We start from the raw sequence: 21,826 nt of genomic DNA, 5'->3' as shown, positions 1-21,826 counted from the left end.
TTTAAATAAGAGCAAATGGGAGTGTGGGGGTTGGGGGAGTGGGATGGGGGTGGAGCGTCCCTTTCTACCACGGTAGGACTGGCCAGGCTTCCTCTTCGCGGCTGAAAATCATTTTCTCCAGGCCACAGTTTACACTCTCTAGACCCACGTGGGTGAATGGGGTGGGGAGTGGGAGTGAGAAGCGGTGGACGCATTTAGCATTTAGCGCCTCCTTAGGACCCAGAGCCAGGCCGGACTCGAGACTGCTGCCGGGGAGGGGTGAATGGGGGCACTGGTGGAGGAGGAAGGAAGCGCAGATGCTTGACAGGGGAGGTGCCCGGTCTCGTCATGCCGGGTCCCGGGTGACTAGGCGGACCCAGCCGCACGCGGGCTCCGCCTACAGCCCGCCTGGCTTCGCCAGGGCTCCTCCTTCTCCTCCTCCAGCGCTTCCCCCAGGAGCCGGCAGTGGCTGCAGGAGTTATGAGAAGCGCGGGTCCGAGTGCACGCCCGGCGCTGGCGCTGCTGCTGCTGCTGGCCGGGGCCGGGGCTTCCGCCGCCGCCTCGCCCCAAGCCCCGCCGCTCTTCAACGTGAGCCTGGACATGGCCCCGGAGCTGCGCTGGCTGCCGGTGCTGCAGCACTTCGACCCGGACTTCTTGCGTGCCGCGATGGCGCACATCGTCGGGTGAGCGCAGGCGAGGGGGTGCTGCAGGGACACTGGCGGCGGGGTTCGGAGTGCGGGAAAGCCCAGTGTGCTTCAAACTGAGACTCGTGACTTCCTTCCCTCTGCGACTGCCTTGCCCTTCGCAAGGGCCGCCTCGACCCCCGGCGTCTGGAGTGTGCAGGCGAGGTGGGAACCAGAACTTGCAGGTGCTACTGCTCTAGGCAACGTCGGGGCTGGGAATGAACCGACGCAGCTGGCTTGACTTTCAGGTTCGGTGTCACCAGTGGCACGCCCGTCCACCAGCCATTCTGGATCAGGGTAGGACATGGGTTCTAGCCCCAGCTGCTCAGCTACCGAGTGGGGGACGCAGCCTACGCGCTCCCAGCAGGCCTCACGGCCCCGAAACCCACCCCTTTGGACCACTCTCCGTCCCCCTACTTCCCTCTCTCCGAGTGTTCTTTTCTCTCCTGGACGCTGGCGTTTGGGATGATGCCGGAGAGGCCTGGGCTGTCAGCTCTCCGGGAAAAGGAGGCAACTAACAGTCACCCCCAAGGATGAGAAATTTAGGCACCCCCCCCCTCCAAATACAGACACGCTCGCACCCCTCCAAACTCTGAGCAGATCAGACATCCTCGTGGTTTTTTGTTTCTAGGGATAATGTCCCCAAGTGGGTCCTCGAATTGATCCGAAAGACAGTCAGGATGCTGGAACTCTTCCTGCCGAAACCCTTCATAGGCGAGATCCGCGGCATGTGCGATGCCCTGAACTTCCAGCTGGCGGACTGCATCCTCCTCAACCTAGTCTATGAGTCCACCGCGTGAGTGCCCCGTGCTTGCGCGGATTAATTTGAGACTTGGCAGGGATTCCTGCTACATCTGAGTGGGAGGAGACGTGTTTTCAGTGTGACAAAAACGGGGTGGTGACCGGGCTCCCCAGAAACCTCCAGTGCTTCCTCTGCTTGTCTAGATATATCCGAGCAGAAGATTATGAGCTTCGAGAAGGAAAGCAGCTTCTCTGACCTCAACACTGAACTTCCTCTGTGTGAAGTCCCCTTTTCTCCCTCCACCAATCTGGGTAGCATCCCACTTTCTAAACGCTGCCCAACATGTACTTTTCTAGGAAGTTTTGAGAACTGATCCCACTCTTGGCTGGACCCTCGAGTTAAACCAATGGCCCTCCAGCCCTCTAATGCAGGGGGTAGTCTCAGCACTCATTTGACCCCCCTGCTTTTATCACCCCCCCTCCCCGTGTTCCTCACGGCTAGCGATCAGGAGTCGTTTTTCCGAGTCTGTTGCCTCCAGGGCTGGGGTCACAGGCAACACTGTTCTGGCTGATAGGGCCAGACTGTATTTAGTACGCGGGGTGGCATGAACTGTGGCGCACCCAGGTGAAAGCAATACGCACTGTGTGGCTGATCCCAGGCCAAGTCCAGGGGGGGCCTCAAGTCTGTTGGCTTGGTAGCAGGTCCTGGAATGAAGAGATTTGACTTGGTTTCAGTCTGAAGGAATTACTGTTTTGCCACCAGACCAGTCTCATCTAGTTAACACCTTGTAGATACCTATGGCTTCTGGCTGCCAAAAGATGGTATAAATTTATTTTTCTTTGGATAATGAAGCTTTACTGCCTCCTGGCATCTTCCCAGAACACTTAGGCAAAGAAAGTTAAGAAGCACTGTTGCTGCCTTCCTTTTCAGGAAAATGTTTTAAGACACAAATAAGACACACATGTGTTAAAGTGCTTTTCAAATGACCTCAGTTAATTTTGCCATTCCTCATCTCCTACCACCATCTTGTTTCCTCTTCTGACATGTGCCTTTCTCAATGGAAAAAAATCAACATTTTCATTTACACCTTCTTTTGTTAGTCACTGTATTCAACTGACTAAAGCAAAAATTCTAGTAAAAACATTCTAACTTTGGGGTGTGATACTAAGATGTATATTGAATTGCCTGCTAAGAAAAAGCACCCTCAGACTCCACTAGCATTAACAAAGGAAATGTTTTGTCTTTATTGCTGGTATAAGGCTTTTTGAATCTGATTAAAACTAGCTACCCTTTATTGAGTCTACTGGGTATGAGGTACTGGAGATGGTATTACCTTTTGTGATGTGGAAACCAAACCTCAAAGGGGACAACTTGCTGAAAGTTAGGTGCATGGTGAGTTGTCAGAGCTGCTGCTAAAAGCACATGTCCCCCGTGCACTGCAGTGCCTCTCCCAAAGCGGAGCCTGGTTCCCCATTTATCCCCTGTGCTTGTTGGCTACCTCACACCAAAACTTTTGGGCATAACACAGAAGAATTGCTGTCTTGCTGATTTTGAAAAATCACCTTTGCAAGAGAGTCTACCAACTTCATTTTTATTTATTTATTTATTTTTTTTTTGTGGAGGTGGGGTTGGTAATTAGATTTATTCATTTATTTTTTCTTAACAGAGGTACTGGGGATTAAGCCCAGGACCTAGTGCATGCTAAGCATGTGCTCTGCCACTGAGCTATACCCTTCCCCCGAGCTTTAGCTACTTCCAGTGTTTGATCAGTTCCCTTCTTGACAAGAACTCTTTGAAGATCATGGAAAAAATTGGAAAAAAATTAAAACCTGACCAAGTTTCCATTTTTAAACACACACAAAAAATTAAGTAACATTTATTTTCTCTTAATTATAAAAGTAATATGTAATCATTATAGAAAATTAGTAAGTACAGAAAAGTATAAAGAAAATTAAGCACAGTCCTGTTACTCAGAAATGACCATCCATCCTTCACGATATTTCCTCTGTGTGTGTGTATGTGTACATATTTTTCCCCTGTCCCTGAATTGAACATGATTTATTTAAATATTTTTTTCACCAAGCATTACATAGTCTCAGAGAATATGCACATTTAAACATCTTAACAAACTTCTTGTTTCCCTTAAAATGCATCTCTCTGGCTAGGAGTTCTTAAAAGGTCCATTTCTCTTAATAGCTCTGGGCAGGGAGCTCAAGGGGGGACAGGAAAATTGCCAAGACGCTAAATAGTTCACCTTTTTCCCAAGGAGACAAGATGAAGCAGTTTGTGGAACAGAATGGTTTGGTGCCATTGTACTTGTTCTGAGAAATTCAGGGCAGAGAGGGTTGGACTTGAGCCAGCTTTGAAGGGTGTGTTAAAGAGACTACAAACTGCCAAGCAGAGGAATGAACGAAGTTCAGTGGTCTAGGTGAGCCCAGAATGGGTCCGTTTCAGATTTAGATTTAAGATGAAATTCTCTTCCAGTATGTTTTCAATGTCACGTGTACAGAGGGCAAAAGTCCAGTAACACTGGATGAACACTATTGAGTTGTGTACAGTTGTCTTTTTCATCTTGAATTGTGCATGTGTGTTCATTATAAGGAAGAAAAACTGTTTTACTCTGAGGACTTATTTTAAAAATGAAAAACTCATGTCCTTTTTCTTGTTTTTCTTATTCATTCACATTGGATTTTTCCCTTTCCCCAGATTCTGCACCAGTATTGTGGCTCAAGACTCCAGAGGCCACATTTACCATGGCCGGAATCTGGATTATGCTTTTGGAAATCTCTTACGCAACTTGACAATGGATGTGCAGTTCTTAAAGAATGGGCAGGTATAGTCTGTACAGTGTAAGATTCAAGAAATCAGAGAAACTTGCTAACTCAAGTTAGCTGTCACTTGGATCGTCTGCAGCTGAAGTGTATTAATTTAAGATACAAAAAATATCAAACTCCTGGAAAAACAAAACCACAAGAGAGGTTTACATAAGTATGCTTATAGAAAGAAGAGTCATTTATTATTATTGAGTATCTGCTTACAGAGAGGTCAACCAGTTTTCCGTAGGGAAATCTCGGGGAATGGGGGGTATGATCAATTGTCCACTTATAATGGTAAGTCAGCTCTTTCCTCTGCTTTCCTGTGTCAGGTCTCTTCTAGAATAAGGAGTGGCTGGGTAAAGTAATGGCTAGGAACACTCAGTTTTGGGATCTAATTGGGTTTGAATCCTGCTACTGTCACTTCCTTTGTGAACTTGGGGTATTACTTAAACTCATTTTTCAGACCAGCTCAGAGAGGTTAATAATTACTTTATGGAGATAGTTATAGAGGTTACATGAAGTAATCTACGCAAAGCATGTGATCAATGCTTGATAAATAGTGGCCAGATCATAAGTGGTCCTTCACTCTAAAAGTATGATTGACACATACCACTGTCTTATTTTGATCTTTAAAAACAATTTTACTCAGATCATTTCATCTTCATCATAGTTTCTTTAAAAGTACAATCTACTGTTTACTACTGGCACATTTCTGTGTAAGTATCTTGAGGACAGCATTGATCTATGTTCACTGAGTACACAATGAATGTCATTGCCATGAGACAGAACAGAGCATGCAAAAGTCAGGCTTTGGCTTTGGGGGGCACTGTTGAAGGATAGGACTTTATTTCATTTGTTCTTTGCATTTAGGGGTTGAGTCACAAATATTAGAAACTCATTTACTAAGTACTCATTTAGTTACCTGCTTTTACAGACAAAAACTGTTTCTTATTAAACACTCATACAGTGCAAAAATATTTAAGGTGAAAATTTCTCCTTTCCCGGTTTCATTCCTTTATTTCACCCACTATTACCAATTTGATTTGTTAGCCAAAGATTTACTTCTAAAATGGTTTTAAGTGGCAGCAATGACATACTAAGCAAAATAAATTCTGAAAGGAAATGATTAAAATGTTAGTAATTATTACTGAATGAGGGGACAGCAATTATTTTCATTTACTGCTTTAGGCCTTTCTCCATTATTCTATAGGGAGCAGAAATTCTTAAAAATCGACAAAAGGATTAAATGCAATAAAAATAAATAATTTCAGCTATTCCCTCCAGATTCACCATCACCCAGAGTTGTTGCTCTGTTTGTTTCTGTTTACCCTGAGGCTCCCATGGGGAATAACCTATTGGTGTGGCTTTTCTCAGTGCTCACATTACTATTTTCAAATTCAGTAGTTTACACTTGGGTATTGTCTTTCTACTGAGGGCTCCTAGCCAATAAATTGTTTTGCTAAATTGAAAACCCAATGATTAAGCTCTTATACTTGTCTAGTGTTCATAATTCTGAAGGCATTTTCAGATACAGGACCCCCTTTGATCTTCACGTCAGCCCTGTGAGGCAGGCTCCAGTCAACATCTCCATCCTCATTTTCTGGATGAAAGCACCGGGCCTTACAGAGACGAGCTTGCTCCAAATCACCTGGGGAAATGTGGCAGAGGTGGGACCAAACCCAGGTCTTTAGCCTCCGAGGAGCTTTCTCCCCAAATCCCAGCCTTAGGCTGTAAATTAGAGTCTCCTGCTGCAACTAAGGGTTTGTTTATATTAAATGACCTGGCACAGACACCTGGAAAGCATAGATATTTAGAAATAAAGACAGTTTTTCAAAGCTATAAGATACAATATCTTACAAATTCTATCTTCTAATTTATGATTATGTAATATAAAATATCTTAGAAACTACAACGTGATTTTGATTTTTCGTAACTTTAATTTGCTGAGCTCTTCAAGAGTGACACTAATGTGCGGGTCAGTGCACCATGCAAATGAAGTGACCAAAATGATTACTTTTTCTCCCCTGGAGTTACATTTTGTGAAGGCTTTACTAGCGAGGCACTTACTCCCATTTTACTGCTGTGAATGGAAATGAGGAGGATTTGGGGAAGGCCCTCAATGAGTCTAGAGGAAGAGGTCGTTTGTAAAATTAAGGCCACTGCATTTTTCCCTTGTAATTTAGCCACTTTATTTTACAACCAGACAAGGTAGAAATAAACAAGTGAAAAGGTACTGACTTAAAATTCAATTTTCTAGGAAAAAACTAACCTAGGTCCATTCATTTCTCAAAATATAAAATAGTTCATCTTTATTGAACAGTATAAGCTGGACACTTATCTAAGTACCTCTTTGAAAAATGACATCTGGTATCTGAAATAATTGATAGTGTTTGATTTTTCTCCTCTGGGGTATATAGTGGTGTCTTACAATGATAGGAGCTCATTTCTTTAAGTGGGAGTGAAAAAAGAAAAAGAAAAAAATAAAGAAGGAAAAAGCCAAAAAAAAAGAAAAAAAAATTTTAAATTTAAAAAACAAAAAAAAAGTGGGAGTGATCTCAATAACTCATGGAATAATCGTAAGGATTAAATGAAAGATGTATGTAAAGGAATTTTTTCCTATTTAAAATTTAAATGTGATTATTACTGATAAAGTCTCACTTGTTTCCCCTTCACAGAGTTTGTAAGATGCATGATATTTATCTCTTATAATTGAGTCAACACAAGGTTTTTAATTGGAGTCCATTTGCTACTTCCAGCGTGAAGCCTCTTAACTTTTTTGTGCATGGACCCCTTTGATAAAGGTTATTGATCCCTTCTCAAAATAATGTTTTATAAATACATAAAATGCATGAGATCACAAAGAAAGCCAGTTATGTTGAAATATACATATCCTTTTAATATTACACTTTTTCTTAACACATTAGCTGGTAAACTTTAGCAATGAGTCTAATGACTACCATAAATTCAGAGTAGTAATAAGTATGAATGCTATTTCAAGATGTGTGTGTACATCATGTCTAAAGCCATTAGGTCTGAAAATCCCAACGGTTTCTCCTGGTGACTGAACCCCAGGCAGTGCAGTAACTCCACGCGTCCTTGCGTGCACTCATTTCAGTTAGAGGTTAGTGAAAATAAAGATGTACCTTTTTTCTCATCCAAAGTCACAGATCCACAGACTTCTATCCTTGGCCCCCCAAAGTTAAATCTTCTAGAAGGCTATTTCAAAGTTCTCATTCTAGTGGGTTGGAACGTAGAAGAAAAATCCATGAAATTGTGGGGCAAAACAGGTGATTTCAGTGTGCCTTTGGCTGGAGTGCTTAGATGATGCCTTATCTCTTGATTTCAGGTTGCGTTCACAGGAACCACCTTCGTTGGCTATGTAGGATTATGGACTGGTCAGAGTCCACACAAGTTTACAGTTTCTGGCAACGAACGAGGTAATCAAAACAAACTCCCAAGCATTTTTAGCCATGTCCCTGTTCGATTTTATCCAAGTGCTTCATTCACTCACCCAACAGAAGTTATAGAACACCTACCTCACTACATGCCTCCGTCCTCGTGGGGGAAGATGGGCAGTGGGCAGGTAAGTGATGAAGATGATTTCAGGTAGTGATAGGTGCTGCCAAGAAAGTAAAACCAGAAGATGTGATAGAGAACGAAGGAGGGGGTGGAGCTGGTATTACAGGTATGGGGCCCTGCCTAGGGCCTGACTCACATGATCCAGGAGCCAGGTCTGCAGAAGCTGGGGGAAGACCATTCCTACTTCTCTTGATAGCTACCTAGTTTTATTTTGTGTGAAGTAATAAATAGAATGATTTCCTTTAACATAATTACCATTGTTTCCGGGTAAAGGTTGTATGATTGTACACACACACACACACACACACACACAGGTTTATATACTGCCATGAAATTTGCACTTCATCGTTGAAAACTAGATGCCAGTAAAATCATTCTTCGCCCACCAACCTGTCTCCCCCATCAGCTTGTATGATGGGAAAGAAACAAGATTTAAGGAACTTAGAAAGTGGCTCTGGGGCAGCAATTTGAGTCTGTACCTATTGTTCCTTCCTCATCTCAGCAGATAAAGGCTGGTGGTGGGAGAACGTGATCGCTGCCCTGTTTCAGAGACACTCCCTGATCAGCTGGCTTATCCGCACTGTGAGTATATTTGCTGTCGAGCTCGCCTCACCCTGGTGTCATCTCCCAAACCGTGTTCATGTTGTGATGCTCGGTGTCATTTAACAGTGTTATTTTCAATGTAAGAAGCTCCTGATAAAAATAAACAAATAAAGGTTTGCAAAATGCATATCACCTCTCTTAATAAGGATCAAAGAAAAAGCAGGACACTAGTTCAAGTGGTAAGAACAGATTTTTATCAGTAGGATAATATTGCAATAGGGAAAAATGTCCAGTGTGAACGGAACTCAAACTTCAATTTGTACAGAGGGGACTGGGTGTTTTAAAGGGACAGTGAGGGGAGCACAGTAGAGTCAGAAGTGGAAAAGTGGAAAGGAGGGTTTGTCCATATGAAGAAAGTCAGTCTCCTGCCCTCCAGCAGAGACTGCTGGGACACATATCTCCAGGTATGGGCTGAATTCTTTGGGAAGCCTTGAGTTTTTTCCGGCAGACACTATAAGGCAGGTAGGGTCATCTTAGGGATGCGGCCTTGAGCTCTTAGAAGCTATGATAGTCTTTGTCCAAGTCTTTACATGTTACGATTAAGGCATAGTTGAGAAGAGGGCTCTGAGTAGCCTGGCTTGAATTTGGCCAAGGAGAGGATTTTTGTCATAGGCTGGAGTTTTCTTATCTCAATAGCTGATTGTTAAAGTAAGATAAAGACAAACATATACCACTTACATGTGGAATCTAAAATATAGTACAAATAAACTTATTTACAAAACAGAAACAGATTCACAGACATAGGAAACAAACTTACTGTTACCAAAGGGGAAGGGGGGAGGGATAAATTCAGAGTTTGGGATTAGCAGATACAAATAAATATATATATAATAGGTAAATAACAATGTCCTACCATATAGCACAGCATACTATATTCAATACCTTGTAATAAAACATGATGAAAAAGAATATGAATAAGAAATACATAACTGAGTCACTTCATTGTACACCAGGAACTAACACTATAATTCAGTGATACTTAAGAAAAAAAGAGGTAAAAATAAATTAAAAAAAAACAAAAAAATTGCTGATTGAGATAAGAGATAGTATGCTTTTCTATATAGATGTGCCCTTCTTTTAGAATCTCCAGTTGCAAAATCTTAATCTCATTTTGCAAGTATCTGCATTAGCAAAACAAATGCATTAGAAGGTAGCTCTACACATAACAAAAGGAACACCTGCTATCCATGCCCGTTAGCACAGTTCCAGGCCACATATAAATTGTAATCTGACCATAGAAAGCAGGAGCACATCTCTGGTACAGGAATCTGGCCCTGCCCAGCTTTGGCCTTTTGGGCCATCCCTTGTCCTGCTCTAAATGATGAGGCCCCTCTGGACTTGGAGTTCTCCTAACCTTTTTACTTGAATGGTCCCTAAAAATGTTGACAAACTATGCATCCTTCACAAAATTTTTTTTAATCGAAGTATAATCAGTTTGCAATGTTGTGTCAATTTCTGGTGTATAGCATAATGCTTCAGTCATACACATACATATATTCATTTTCATATTCCTTTTCATTAGTGGTTACTACAAGATATTGAATATAATTCCCTGTACTATACAGAAGAAATTGTTGTTTATCTATTTTATATATACTACTTAATATCTGCAAATCTCGAGCTCCCAATTTGTCCCTTCCCTCCCCTCTTCCCCCTGGTAACCATAAGTTTGTTTTCTATGTCTATGAGTCTGTTTCTACTTTGTAGATAAGATCATTTGTGGCTTTTTAAAAAATCTTAGATTCCACATATGAGTGATATCATATGGTATTTCTCTTTCTAGCTTACTTCACTTAGGATAACGATCTTCAGATCCATTCATGTTGCTGCAAACGGCATTATTTTATTCTTTTTTATGGCTGAGTAGTATTCCATTATATAAGTATACCACAGCTTCTTTATCCAATCATCTATTGATGGACATTTAGGTTGTTTCCATGTCTTGGCTATTGTATATAGTGCTGCTGTGAACATTGAAGTGCATGTATCTTTTCAAATTAGAGTCTCCTCTGGATATATGCCCAGGAATGGGATTACTGAATCATATGGTAAATCTATTTTTAACTTTTTGAGGAATCTCCATACTGTTTTCCATAATGACCACATCAAACTGCATTCCCACCATCAGTGTAGGAGGGTTCCCTTTTCTCCACAGCCTCTCCAGCATTTACTGTTTGTGGACTTTTGAATGATGGCCATTCTGACTGGTGTGAGGTGATACCTCACTGTAGTTTTGATTTGCATTTATCTGATAATTTGTGATATTGAGCATTTGTTCACGTGCCTATTGGCCATTTGTATGTCTGCATTGGAGAATTGCTTGTTTAAGTCTTATGCCCATTTTTGGATTGGGTCTTCACACATTTTTAAGATGATTTCTAAAATGTTTCATCATAAGATTAAAAACCTGCAAAAAATCCAGTGTATTGTAATATGTTGACATTTAAAAATAAAACTATAACTTAAATCTATCCAGTGGAATCTAAACATGAAAATGATTTTTTTAAAGGAGAATGACATGAATAAGACTGAGAAGTTTCATATATTTAGCTATTAGCATGTGATTGTCAATTTTCTATTGGAAAAAAGATAAATTCAGCCAAGAAAATGCATTTGGCAGGTTGTGCAGAGATTTCTCAAGAGGACACCTAAATGAAATATTGCAATTGTTTTTTAGGTTAAACTATCAATTAAAAAAAAGTTGAAGTATAGTTGTTGGACAGCATTATATAAGTTACAGTTGTACAATATAATGAGTCACAATTTTTAAAGGTTATACTCCATTTAGTTATTAAATATTGATTATATTCCCATGTTGTACAGTATATCCTTATAGCTTATTTTATTTATTTTTTAATTAAAGTATAGTTGATTTGCAATGTTGTTAGTTTATAGTGTACAGCATAGTGATTCACTATACATATGTATATCTCATATTCTTTTTCATTATAGGTTATTAAAAGTTACTGAATATAGTTCCCTTTGTTACACAGTAGGACCTTGTTGTTACATAGTAATTTGTATCTGCTAATCCCAGACTCCCAATTCTCCCACCCCCCTTTCCTCTTTGGTAACCATAGGTTTGTTTTCTATGTCTGTAAGTCTCTTTCTGTTTTGTAACTTTGTTTTTGTCATTTTTTTAGATTCCTCATTTAAGTGATATCACTTATTTGTCCTTCTCTGTCTGACTTAGTATGGTAATCTTTAAGTCATTCCATGTTGCTGCAAATGGCATTATTTCATTTTTATGGCTGAGTAGTATTCCACTGTGTGTGTGTGTGTGTGTGTACGTACATACATACATACTTACCACGTCTTCTTTATCCATTCATCTGTTGGTAGACATTTAGATTGCTTCTAAGTCTTGGCTGTTGTAAATAATGCTGCCTTGTAGCTTACTTTATACCTAATACTTTGCACCTCTTACTCTCCTACCCTTCTATTGCCCCTCCCCCTTGCCTTTTCCCAAAATGATTTTAAAAAAAATTTAGATATAATTTATACAATGAAATGCGAGATATTAAGGGTTTAGTTCAATGTGTTTTGACAATTGTACACACTCATTTATCCATCCATGTAACCACCAACAAAACAAGATACAGAGCATTTCCACATTTCCATGGAATCTCCCTAGTGCTCCTTTCTAGTCAATTTCCAGCCTCCTCTGACACCCAGCCTCCCTACCAGGAACCACTCTTTGACTTCTGTCACTACAGAAAGTTTTGTCTATTCTAGAATTCATATAAATGAAATCATAGTACATGGACGCTTTTTCTTTCACTCAGTGCAGTGTTTTTCAGATTCATCCAGTTGTTTGTATCACTTGCTCATTCCTTTTCGTTACTAAAGAAGATTGAATTATATGAATATGCCACAATTTATTCATTTTCCTGTTGGTAGACATTGGATTGTCTCCAGTTTGGAGCTGTTATGAATAAAACTTCTGTAGAAATTCTTTTACAAGTCTTTTTGTAAACATGTATCCATTTCAGTTGGGTAAGTATTTAAGAGTGGAATTGCTGGGTCATAGGTAGATGTATATTTAATTTCAGTAACGCCATACAACTCACATACAATACAGTTCATCTATTTAAAGGATACAGCTCACTGGTTTTTAGTATATTCACAGAATTGTACACCCATCACTACAATCAGTTTTAGAACATTTTCATTCCCCTAAAGAGAAACCCTGTATCCATTAGCAGTCAATGCCCCTTTCCTCTGATCCCTGAGACAGATGAGGTACCTGTCTTGCCCTGAGTCTGCCACTTGGGTGAATGAAATCAGTCACCACTGCCTTTGGTATTTCTTACCAATGTTCATTTGCTTTGTTCTCGATAGAATTCTGTTAGAGGCAATGAATTCTTTGATGATAGTTGGGGGATGCTATAGGGAATATAATTCATAAAAAAAGTTTCATCACTCCTGTTGCCTCACTTACAATTTTGCTGAGTTCACAACAAACCAACTGAAGTCTAAACACCCCATCCTAACAGCAGTATGTGTAAGGTGAGGAAAAGTCCACAAAGTTTGCGGTGGTTAATAGTGTGTGGTGTTGAAATGGTACCTTTGCAGACACCGGTCTTTTAAATCATTCTTTTGTCTGACCCTCTCCCCACCCCCACCCTGGACATTGAGTCTTGGCAGTATTCAGCCATCCTGCTCACCCATCCTGTACTTTCAAAAAGTGGTAGAAGAGCGATGGTGAAGGTGCAAGTGGGACAGGCCCTCTACCCAGGACGTTCTTGAGCAGATCAGCCTGAGGAAGGTGACACGTGGAAGCTGAGGATTTGGAAAATGGTGCTCTTAACTATCCCTGCTGCAGACCAGTGGAAGTGTTCACGAAGCCCAGCTAAGCTCGCTGCTCTCCTGTAGCATGCTGTCTTTCATCTCCAACCCTTTGCCGATCTGTTCTACCAAGCTGCAGCTCCCTCCCCCACCCCCACCCCACCCCACCCCACCGCTTTCACTGGTCTAACTTCTGTTTGTCTCTCTGACCTCAGCTCATGCGACTCCTCCCTGGGGATGCCTCCTCAATGGCCTGGTGAGGATGGGTTCGCCTGCTGCACTTCCCACAGCAGCTCCTTCCCCTGTGTTGACACTCATTACACTGTGTCACCATTAGCTGTTGACTCTACTTCCATCCCTGGAAGTTTGGAGAGAATCAGGACTGGATCCATCATATTCATGGCTCTGTCCCCACACCAGCACAGTGTCTAGCACATTGTTGGCATTCAAGAAATACCTGCTGAAAGAACAAATGAACAGAGAAAATGGGGAGTCCTTTGCGAGGGTGACCTGCCTCGAAAGCGTGCGGCCCGTGTTTGGTGAGCCGGGCCTAGAACTTGTCAAAGTTCTCTTCTTTTGTGAGAAAAATCCTGCTGCTTTTGACTTTCCTTTGAGGCTTCCTCCATCTCAGCAGCCCTGATGATAAGAGGATGAGGTCAGAGCAGTTCAAGGCTGTAGCCATGACTTAATATAGCAGAATGTGCTTTGGGCCATCTGTCCATCAGTTGGTGTGGGTAACTGCCATGTACGATGGTGCTAATGCAGGTCTGTCTTTTTGTTCAGACCCTGAGTGAATCAGAAAACTTTGAAGCAGCTGTTTACAAACTGGCCAAGACTCCCCTCATTGCTGATGTTTACTACATTGTTGGTGGCACGACCCCCAAGGAGGGAGTGGTCATAACAAGGAACAGAGGTGGCCCAGCAGATATTTGGCCTCTAGATCCTTTAAATGGAGCGTAAGTAGACCAGTAGGCTCTGGTCATTTCGTTTCGGTAACTTTTTTTTTTAATTGGTGAAATTAGAGGCATTTTAAATTTTTATACTTTTTCTTTATGTCTCAAATGACCTTGAATAAGACAGGAGGATGTGTTCTGTTGCAGGTGGTTCCTAGTGGAGACAAATTATGACCACTGGAAGCCAGTGCCTAAAGGAGACGACCGGAGGTAGGCTCTGAACACTTTCTGGTTTGCAGTGTTTTCTTGTGGTCGGGAGAATGTGCCCCTCCTGCTGCAGGGACTGGAGAGGACTACAGGTGCTGTCCCCTCCCAGAAAATATACCTGGGCCCCCTGGCCAGTGCCTTAGCGAGGATGGAAGAGTGTAGTGTGTGGTGGAGAGCATGGCAGGGAGCTTCTTGGCAGCTGGTCGGTGTTGGGAGGATGAGGTTGGTTCTGGCCTCAGGGTCAGGAGCCACTAGCTTCCACCACTAGCTCTGCTGATGACTCACGGGGTGGCCGCTTGGGTCTCTCACCCACCTGTAAAAGGAAAGGCTAGAACTAGATTTGTAGTTTTCTATGTAGAGTTTTTTTAGAAAGAAAACATTTCCCATACTTAAATAAATAAACAAACCAGCTGGGGGCTTTAATTTCCTTTCTAATTTTGAAAATCCTATCATTATAAGTCAGTGTGTCTCCAAAGAGCAAGTACTTTTATCTTTTTCCTTGGCTTTACTGACCCATGTGTTTGGTAACAACTCTTCAGTTCACAGCAAACATTTTCATCATCCTGGATTCCTTGAGCAGTTGGGGCCACTGGGCCAGGCTGTTGAATTAACTCCACCGTGGAGGTCTGGGACTAGGCAGGAAACATGCATGGGGGCCAGAATCTGTTTGGGGAAGAGGGAGACAATGAGGCTAGGCATTGCATGGAGCCTCCCAAAATGAGAGCCGACGGGATTTAGGGTTTCTTGACGCACCAGGTGACCTCTGACCATTGTCCTTGCAGAACACCTGCCATCAAAGCCCTTAATGCCACTGGCCAGGCAAACCTCAGCCTGGAGGCGCTCTTCCAGGTAACTTGTGTCACCACGTCTAGCTTTTACCCAGGATGTTGGGTGTCTTTGTCAATAGTGATTTAAAAAAAAAAAATTCTCCTCTGAAATCAGATGTGGTAGATAAAAATGTTAAAGTTTTACCTGGTTGAAAACATGTAAAAGAAAAGCCCAACGACCTTTTCTGAGCTTGTCACTGTGTGGGTTAAAGTGTCCATCTTCACCTGGGTGTTTCTGCATATTAAAAAAAAAATGGTTTCATTGGAACATATGTTTATTTATTTAAAAGAAAAAAGAGAAAAGATTCAAAAGTCTGTAACTCTGTCACCCCAAGATACACCAAAATGTTAAGTGGTTATTTTCTTCCTATAGATACTCTGCATGGATTTCTCCTACCTTTCAATAGCTTTTTATTTATTATTATTATTATTATTATTATTATTTTATTAAGTTATAATTGATATACAAGTTTCAGGTGTACAACATAGTGATTCACAGTTTTTAAAGATTATATTCCATTTATAGTTATTATAAAATATTGGCTCCATTCCCTGTGTTGTAAATATATCCTTGCAGCTTATTTATTTTATACATAGTAGTTTGTACCTCTTAGTCCTCTACCCCTATCTTGCCTCTCCCCGATTCTCTCTCCCCACTGGTAACCATTAGTTTTTTCTCTGTATTTCTGAGTCTCTTTCTCTTTTGTTATATTCACTAATTCATTTTATTTGTTAGATTTCATATATAAGTAATATCATTACAGTATTTGTCTTTCTCTGTCTGACTTACTTCACTTAGTGTATGGCACTCCAAGTCCATCCGTGTTGTTGCAAATGGCACAATTTTGTTCTTTTTTATGGCTGAGTAATATTGCATTGTGTGTATATATTTTCTTTATCCATTCATCTGTTGATGGACACTTAGGTTACTTCCATATCTTGACAACTGTAAATAATGCTGTTGTGAACAGTGGGGTGTGTGTATCTTTTTGAATTTTTAATAGTCTTTTGATACAATTTTTCCTATGCAGGTTTTGTCAGTGTTTCCGGTTTATAACAAGTAAGTGACATGTTAAGCACATCTGTTCATACATCACCCCAGCACAGTAGACTTTCTCACACACTCCAGCTCAGCAGGGATCTGATGCGCCCACAGAGCAGGCTTTCTAGGTGCTGTGGCTACAGCAGTGACAAAACAAAGTCTCTTCTCTCCTGGAACTAGTGTTCTACTGGCAGGGAGTGGGAAGGAGGCAGGGAGGGGCAGATAGACAAATGTATCCTGAGTCAGGTGGGAAGTACATGGAGAAAAACAAAGGTAAGGAGGACAGAGTGATGGAGAAGGAGGAGGGCATGGCGTGTTCATCCTAAATCCTGCTGCTAATTAGGAGACTGCCTTCTCAGGTTGTGGGTGCCTTAACTGCGCTGTTAGAACTAAACTTTAGGCTTTCCTTTATCTTCCCAGGGAGTTTTCTGCTACCTCTGTGCCCATTTCGCAGATGGTTCAGTACCTAAGTTAATGGTTCTCTTTTAGCCTGTGCTTTTGATAGTAGCATTCTGGGAGCAATGGCTTCCCGGGTCCATAAGCTGGGATTTCTCCCTCTACATTTCTGAGGCGAACCACGGGGCTGTGGCTACCACTGCCACAGGAAGCTTAGTTACAGCCACCCCTAAACCTGTGCAGGAGGCCCTGAGGGTCCCCGTCACCATCACAGCGAGGCTGAATAGGCCAACAGCCCCCTCTTCACGTCCCGTCCCCCTCGAGGTGTTGCCTGAGTGCCTCATCTTCCCCCAAGACCAGCTCATTAGGAACCTTCTTTTACTTAGTGAGGTAGGGCTAAAATAAAAGAGGAAGCAAGTCAAGACAGTCTTATATCCTTCTTTTTCTCCAATAAATCCCCAAACCCAGCATTTCCTACTTTCTCATCAGCCTCACTCCTTTCTCCAAAGACAAGAGTATCAAAGTGGTATTCTTCAAGAAATAGCCTCACACAGATGAAACTTGTAAAGTGACTTCTAGTCTCAAATACCCAACTGATTTTTTTTTTTCTTTGAAATGATCCTCTTTTACTCAAATATAAAATAGCAGTTTTCCTGACGGCCTCTAGACTAACTTTTGTATATGGGTGCTTGAAGATTCCTCAGGTACAACGACATTTTCAAAACTGGTGTTACCCTTTGCACTTTGCACCATAATAGGAGTACATCCCTTTGAAATTTTTTTCTGTAAGTAGGTCGTGATTTAAAAAAAAAAGTTATTGCTAAAAGATTAATTCCATAAACCATATTCTAACAGCACAATACAGGGAACAAATTAGTCAGAGTTTTCCTACTGTAACAAATGAGCTGCGTGGGCTGCAGATGGTACCCAGTGGTGTGCTAGGGAACTAGCTTTTTGAGGGCAGAGAGAGCAAGAACAAGACTCCTGATTTGTAGCATCTATGGATGTCCAAGGTTAAATGCTCCCACCTGGCCTATTTCAAGCTTACAGGTGGCTCATAAACTTCCTACATTTTAATCATTGACTCTCACCAGCCTGTAGGATTCAGTCCCAGCCCACCATTGAGCCCTGCCAGTAGGGCACAATTTTGCCCTTTTAATAGTCATTTAAAAAATAGGAGCTAAAAACCTATTTTGTGTTCTTTCAGGTTTTAAAATAGTTCTATAAATGATGAATATATCTTTTAAATATGAGTAGTATAATCAAATAGTTATTTGTTTTAATAAAGCTTTTTCCATGCTGTGAACAGCCCTTACAATTTCACCAGTCATTAGTTTTTCCTCTGTTAAAACTCTGGATAAACACATTTGTACGTTCCCACCCCACCCACCCTAACCCTGCTTTTGGATTGCTTTCCTTGGCTGAATTCCCAGAAGTAGGATTACTGAGTTAAAGGCTGTGAGTGTTTAAGTAACATCTGACATGTTTTGTTGAAATAGAATTGTTAAAAATTATGAACAGTTTACCAAGTAGCATTTTTCCCTATTGTATAATTGAAAACTCAAGAGGAAATGCATTGAAATGGTAATCACCACATGAGCCTGAATTAACACAGATCCCTGACTCTCAGGCCCTTTAGGCTAATGATTACCATCAACTAAGCTGTTCAGTGCCTGAGGTTAGTTGAAATGTCTGCACAGAAGCAGTTAAGCTCTATGCTGCCCCCTTGTGCTGTGCTACAAAATTACACTCACCGGTAGTCGAACTCCATCCTATGCAGTGGCAATAAGCAGAGAGAATAATAAAACAGTGATGGAGAACAGAATTATGAATAAGGTAGATGAGCACGTGAGGTCCTTTTCAGGGAACCTTTGTGACCCTTGGACGAGCTCTGCACGTGCTTATAGTGCTGTCTTCAGCCTGGTGTATGATTCAGCTGTGGGGTGCCAGCGCCTATTCCTAAACAAGCCCACTCTCGATGCTTTGAGCATGCATCCCAGCTGGTGTCCAGGGCAAGAGGTAGATGAAAGAGGGAAGGGAAGGGGCCCTTGTGTGTGTGTGCACGTGCTCAAGTTATTCGGGCCTCTTGCTCTGCAGAATGTTGAATAAGTGACATTGTACTTTTCATCCTTAAATCTGGGTAGGCGGATCCCCTGTCTTGATCCCTGAGCTTTAACCTCTAAAGCTCTGGGCTTCCTTGGACTCTCCCATGATATAAGTAATAGACTCAGAGTCTGGCCCAAGTGCCCGGGACCCTGGAATTCTCAGCCTGAACAGCGCCAAAGCCACTTCCAGGGCCTGTGTGGCCCGCCTCCCTGGGTAGTGTTCTCCTGATGCTGTCGTGGGTGGACAAGGGATGCTGTTTGCTGGGGGTTGTGCGTGAAGCCTAGATGCAAAGGCTGAGGTGTCCATGCACATGCCACGTGTAGAGTACGCAGAGCAAGGCTGAAGGCCAAGGCCGGCTCTCCCTCACTGCCACAATGTGGAACGCTGAGGAGTCTGAGAATTTTAAATTTGAACTTGGCCTTACAGTGTAGTCAAAATAGGAGGAAGGAACACACCTTATGTGATTGCTTGAATTATAACTTTTCAATATTCTGACACATATGTGGGTCTCTACTTGTATTCTTGTCCTAGGTCCCAAGTTTTAGGGAAAGGCTTGGGATTTTTTTCCCTTTTTGGAATATTAGAGAAAATGATGTGCATATTCAAATTCCTCTTATTATTTTCAGCTACACAATTTATACTACGGTAATGAGTGCTGCCAACCCAGAGAAGTACATGACCAGGATCAGAAACCCGGGTTAAAAGCAGGAGAGTGAAATTCACCTGTACTGTGAAGGTTTGCTAAAGTTTATTTTGGCGGAGGGGAGGGGGCGATGGGGAGAAGTGGATGTGTGCTGGTATTTCTCCTAGAAGATAGTAGCATCCTTAACATTTATACATACATATTTTCTGGCAGGCATCTGGTGTATAGCTGTCATTTGTGTCAGGTTAATGTCGCTGTTTCTTTGTATGAATTGTTTGTATGAAAGCTAGTCTGGTGCCCAGTGCCCTTGGCCCCTTATTAAAACCTGCCCTCCAGGCAAGCTATTACTTCTTTGCTTACACAGAGGGCAAATATCTGGTGAGACTTACGTGTCTCCAAAGTAACAGGGAGGCAGGCCTGGCTCCTTTGCAGCATCAGACAGACACTGGAGAACTGAGGACACTCACAGAATTTATTTCAGGCATCAGGGAGTCCATAGGTGAGAGGGAAGACGTGAGGATAAAAGCAGGAGTCCTTTCTGCTCTCCCTCAAATCGAACCTTCTCAGCAGCCACCTACCAACAGTTCACCTTTTCTTTTTTTAACTTTAAAAAGTTTTTAAATTTTTTATTGAAGTATAGTTGACACACAGTGTTTCAGATGTACAGCAGTGATTCAATTATACATATACATATATGTATTTTTTTACAGATTCTTTTCCATTATAGGTTATTACAAGATATTGGATATAGTTCCTTGTGCTCTGCAGTAGGTCCTTGTTGTTTATTTTATATATAGCAGTGTGTATCTGTTAATCCCAAATTCCAAATTTATCCCCCTCCCTTTCCTCTTTGGTAACCATAAGTTTGTTTTCTATGATTGTGAGTCTATTTCTGGTTTGTAAATAAGTTCATCTGTGTCATTTTTCTAGATTCCACATAAGTGATGGCATATATTTGTCTTTCTCTGTCTGACTGACTTCACTTAGTATGATCACCTTTTCCTATTACAAGGATTTCCTGGAGTTTTTAAACCTAGAACCTGTTTGGCCATTCATTTATCGTGGGAATATTAAAAATCAGTGTTTGAATTAAGTGTATTTTTTTTCTCTTACAGATGATTTTTTAACTGAAATTTCTGAAGAGCTGCACTTAAAAAAAATAAAGTGAAAAGATTATATTTTATTATGTGATCAAAACTGCCTCCTTTCTCATTAAACTTTTCAACCTTGTAAAGTGGGAGCAGGAGGATCACGATGGAGCTTGTTTTGGTGAAGTGGGTAATAGGCGTTTTGCATTTGCTTTCCTTCATGGCTTACCTTGAACTTCTCTTAGCTTCTCTCCTGGCTTGAACAACTCCAAGATCACTGGTCCCGGGGGGCAAGCCATATCCTCGGGCTTTATTCCCAGCTTCTCGCTGTTACTGGTAGCTATGTTGTCATATCTCACCTGAGAAAGATGAGCGGGTGAGACCTCTTTGTTCATTATGAAGTGCTTCTGGAAGAGTCTGCCAACCTAAACAAAATTAACAACAGTTATTATTAAGCAAGGATGAGTGTATTTGGGAATAGCAGAGGAACTGCAATGCTGGACAAGCAAACTGTGGCAAGCTGTAGGCAAGTGTGAGGAGCAAAGGGAAGGGTGGCTTTTATTAGGCTCTGGGAGGAAACTGGGGAGCGTTGTTTTGAACAAAAGGTCATCAAAGGAGAACAAGAGTTCAGGGTTGTTGCAGTTTCACATCGGTTACAAGTGATGGTCAGTTTGCTGTTACTGGGAAATGTGGAAGCCTTTCTTCCTGCTGGCTGTACAAGCTGAGGCCAGGGGTAAGAACACTCCCTTCTTGGCTTCCCTACTCCATTTTTTGTTTGTTTGTTTTTTGGCAGGGGGAGGGAGGGTAATTAGGTTTTTATTTATTTATTTTTAATGGAGGTGCTGGGGATGGAACCCAGGACATCATGCACGCTAAGTACACACTCTACCACTGACCTACACCCTCCCCCCACAACTCCATTTAAAATCAGATTTGCTTTATCCATTTTCACACTTCTCTGTTTTGCTCAAGATCTTTCTCGAAAAACATCTCTGATGCAGCATCAGGTTGTTTATTTTGGTTGAAATGTTTTTGCCTGTGTGTGTCCCTCAGGGCTGGGAAGGAGCTTTCCTGAGAGTTATGCTGAGGGGGAAAGGGCAAGTAGCATTTGGAAACCACAGGGGCCACATTTGAGCAAGGAAGGTAATAGGAGGGGGGCTCAGGCATCTCCCAATCTTAGGTTCATGTCTTCTCAAGGTTGTAAGCCTTGGAGATCATCTCAAAGCGTTGAGCTAACATCACATCATTCTGTTTGGTGCATCATTTCTGGAGATATTTGACAGGCAACAGATACAAAGTTTAAAAATGATTTTGCAAAGCAAAATTAAAAGTAATATGACAAATCCAGTTTGGGTAACTGTCCTGAACTATGAA

The 21,826-nt window shown here is 41.7% G+C and overlaps 2 protein-coding genes across 3 annotated transcripts in view; both read left to right on the top strand.

Moving 5' to 3' along the window:
• Positions 1-380: 380 nt before the first annotated feature.
• On the top strand, positions 381-20,547 carry NAAA (N-acylethanolamine acid amidase). Of its 2 annotated transcripts, none has more exons than XM_074345412.1 (11): positions 381-662; positions 1,294-1,458; positions 4,111-4,237; positions 7,567-7,657; positions 8,305-8,381; positions 13,974-14,146; positions 14,291-14,353; positions 15,133-15,199; positions 16,209-16,237; positions 19,348-19,457; positions 20,480-20,547. In XM_074345412.1, exons 1-10 carry the CDS (start codon positions 460-462, stop codon positions 19,421-19,423), a joined length of 1,071 nt encoding a protein of 356 aa, XP_074201513.1. In that variant the 5' UTR covers positions 381-459; the 3' UTR covers positions 19,424-19,457; positions 20,480-20,547. The 2 variants fall into 2 exon arrangements, with proteins under 2 accessions (XP_074201513.1, XP_074201510.1); XM_074345409.1 differs by having other exon boundaries at positions 383-662; positions 8,302-8,381.
• PPEF2 (protein phosphatase with EF-hand domain 2) overlaps positions 19,434-21,826 on the top strand; it is a 42,927-nt gene continuing 40,534 nt past the window's right edge. The window contains exon 1 of the mRNA XM_010969316.3: positions 19,434-19,457. The gene's annotated coding sequence lies outside the window, so the exon portion shown is untranslated. The remainder of the gene's footprint in view (positions 19,458-21,826) is intronic.

Source organism: Camelus bactrianus, chromosome 2 (genome assembly GCF_048773025.1).
Source record: "Camelus bactrianus isolate YW-2024 breed Bactrian camel chromosome 2, ASM4877302v1, whole genome shotgun sequence".
In the NCBI taxonomy this organism is placed as follows: domain Eukaryota; kingdom Metazoa; phylum Chordata; class Mammalia; order Artiodactyla; family Camelidae; genus Camelus; species Camelus bactrianus.
Note: the sequence above shows the minus strand (reverse complement) of the source record. Positions and strands in the feature narration are given on the sequence as shown.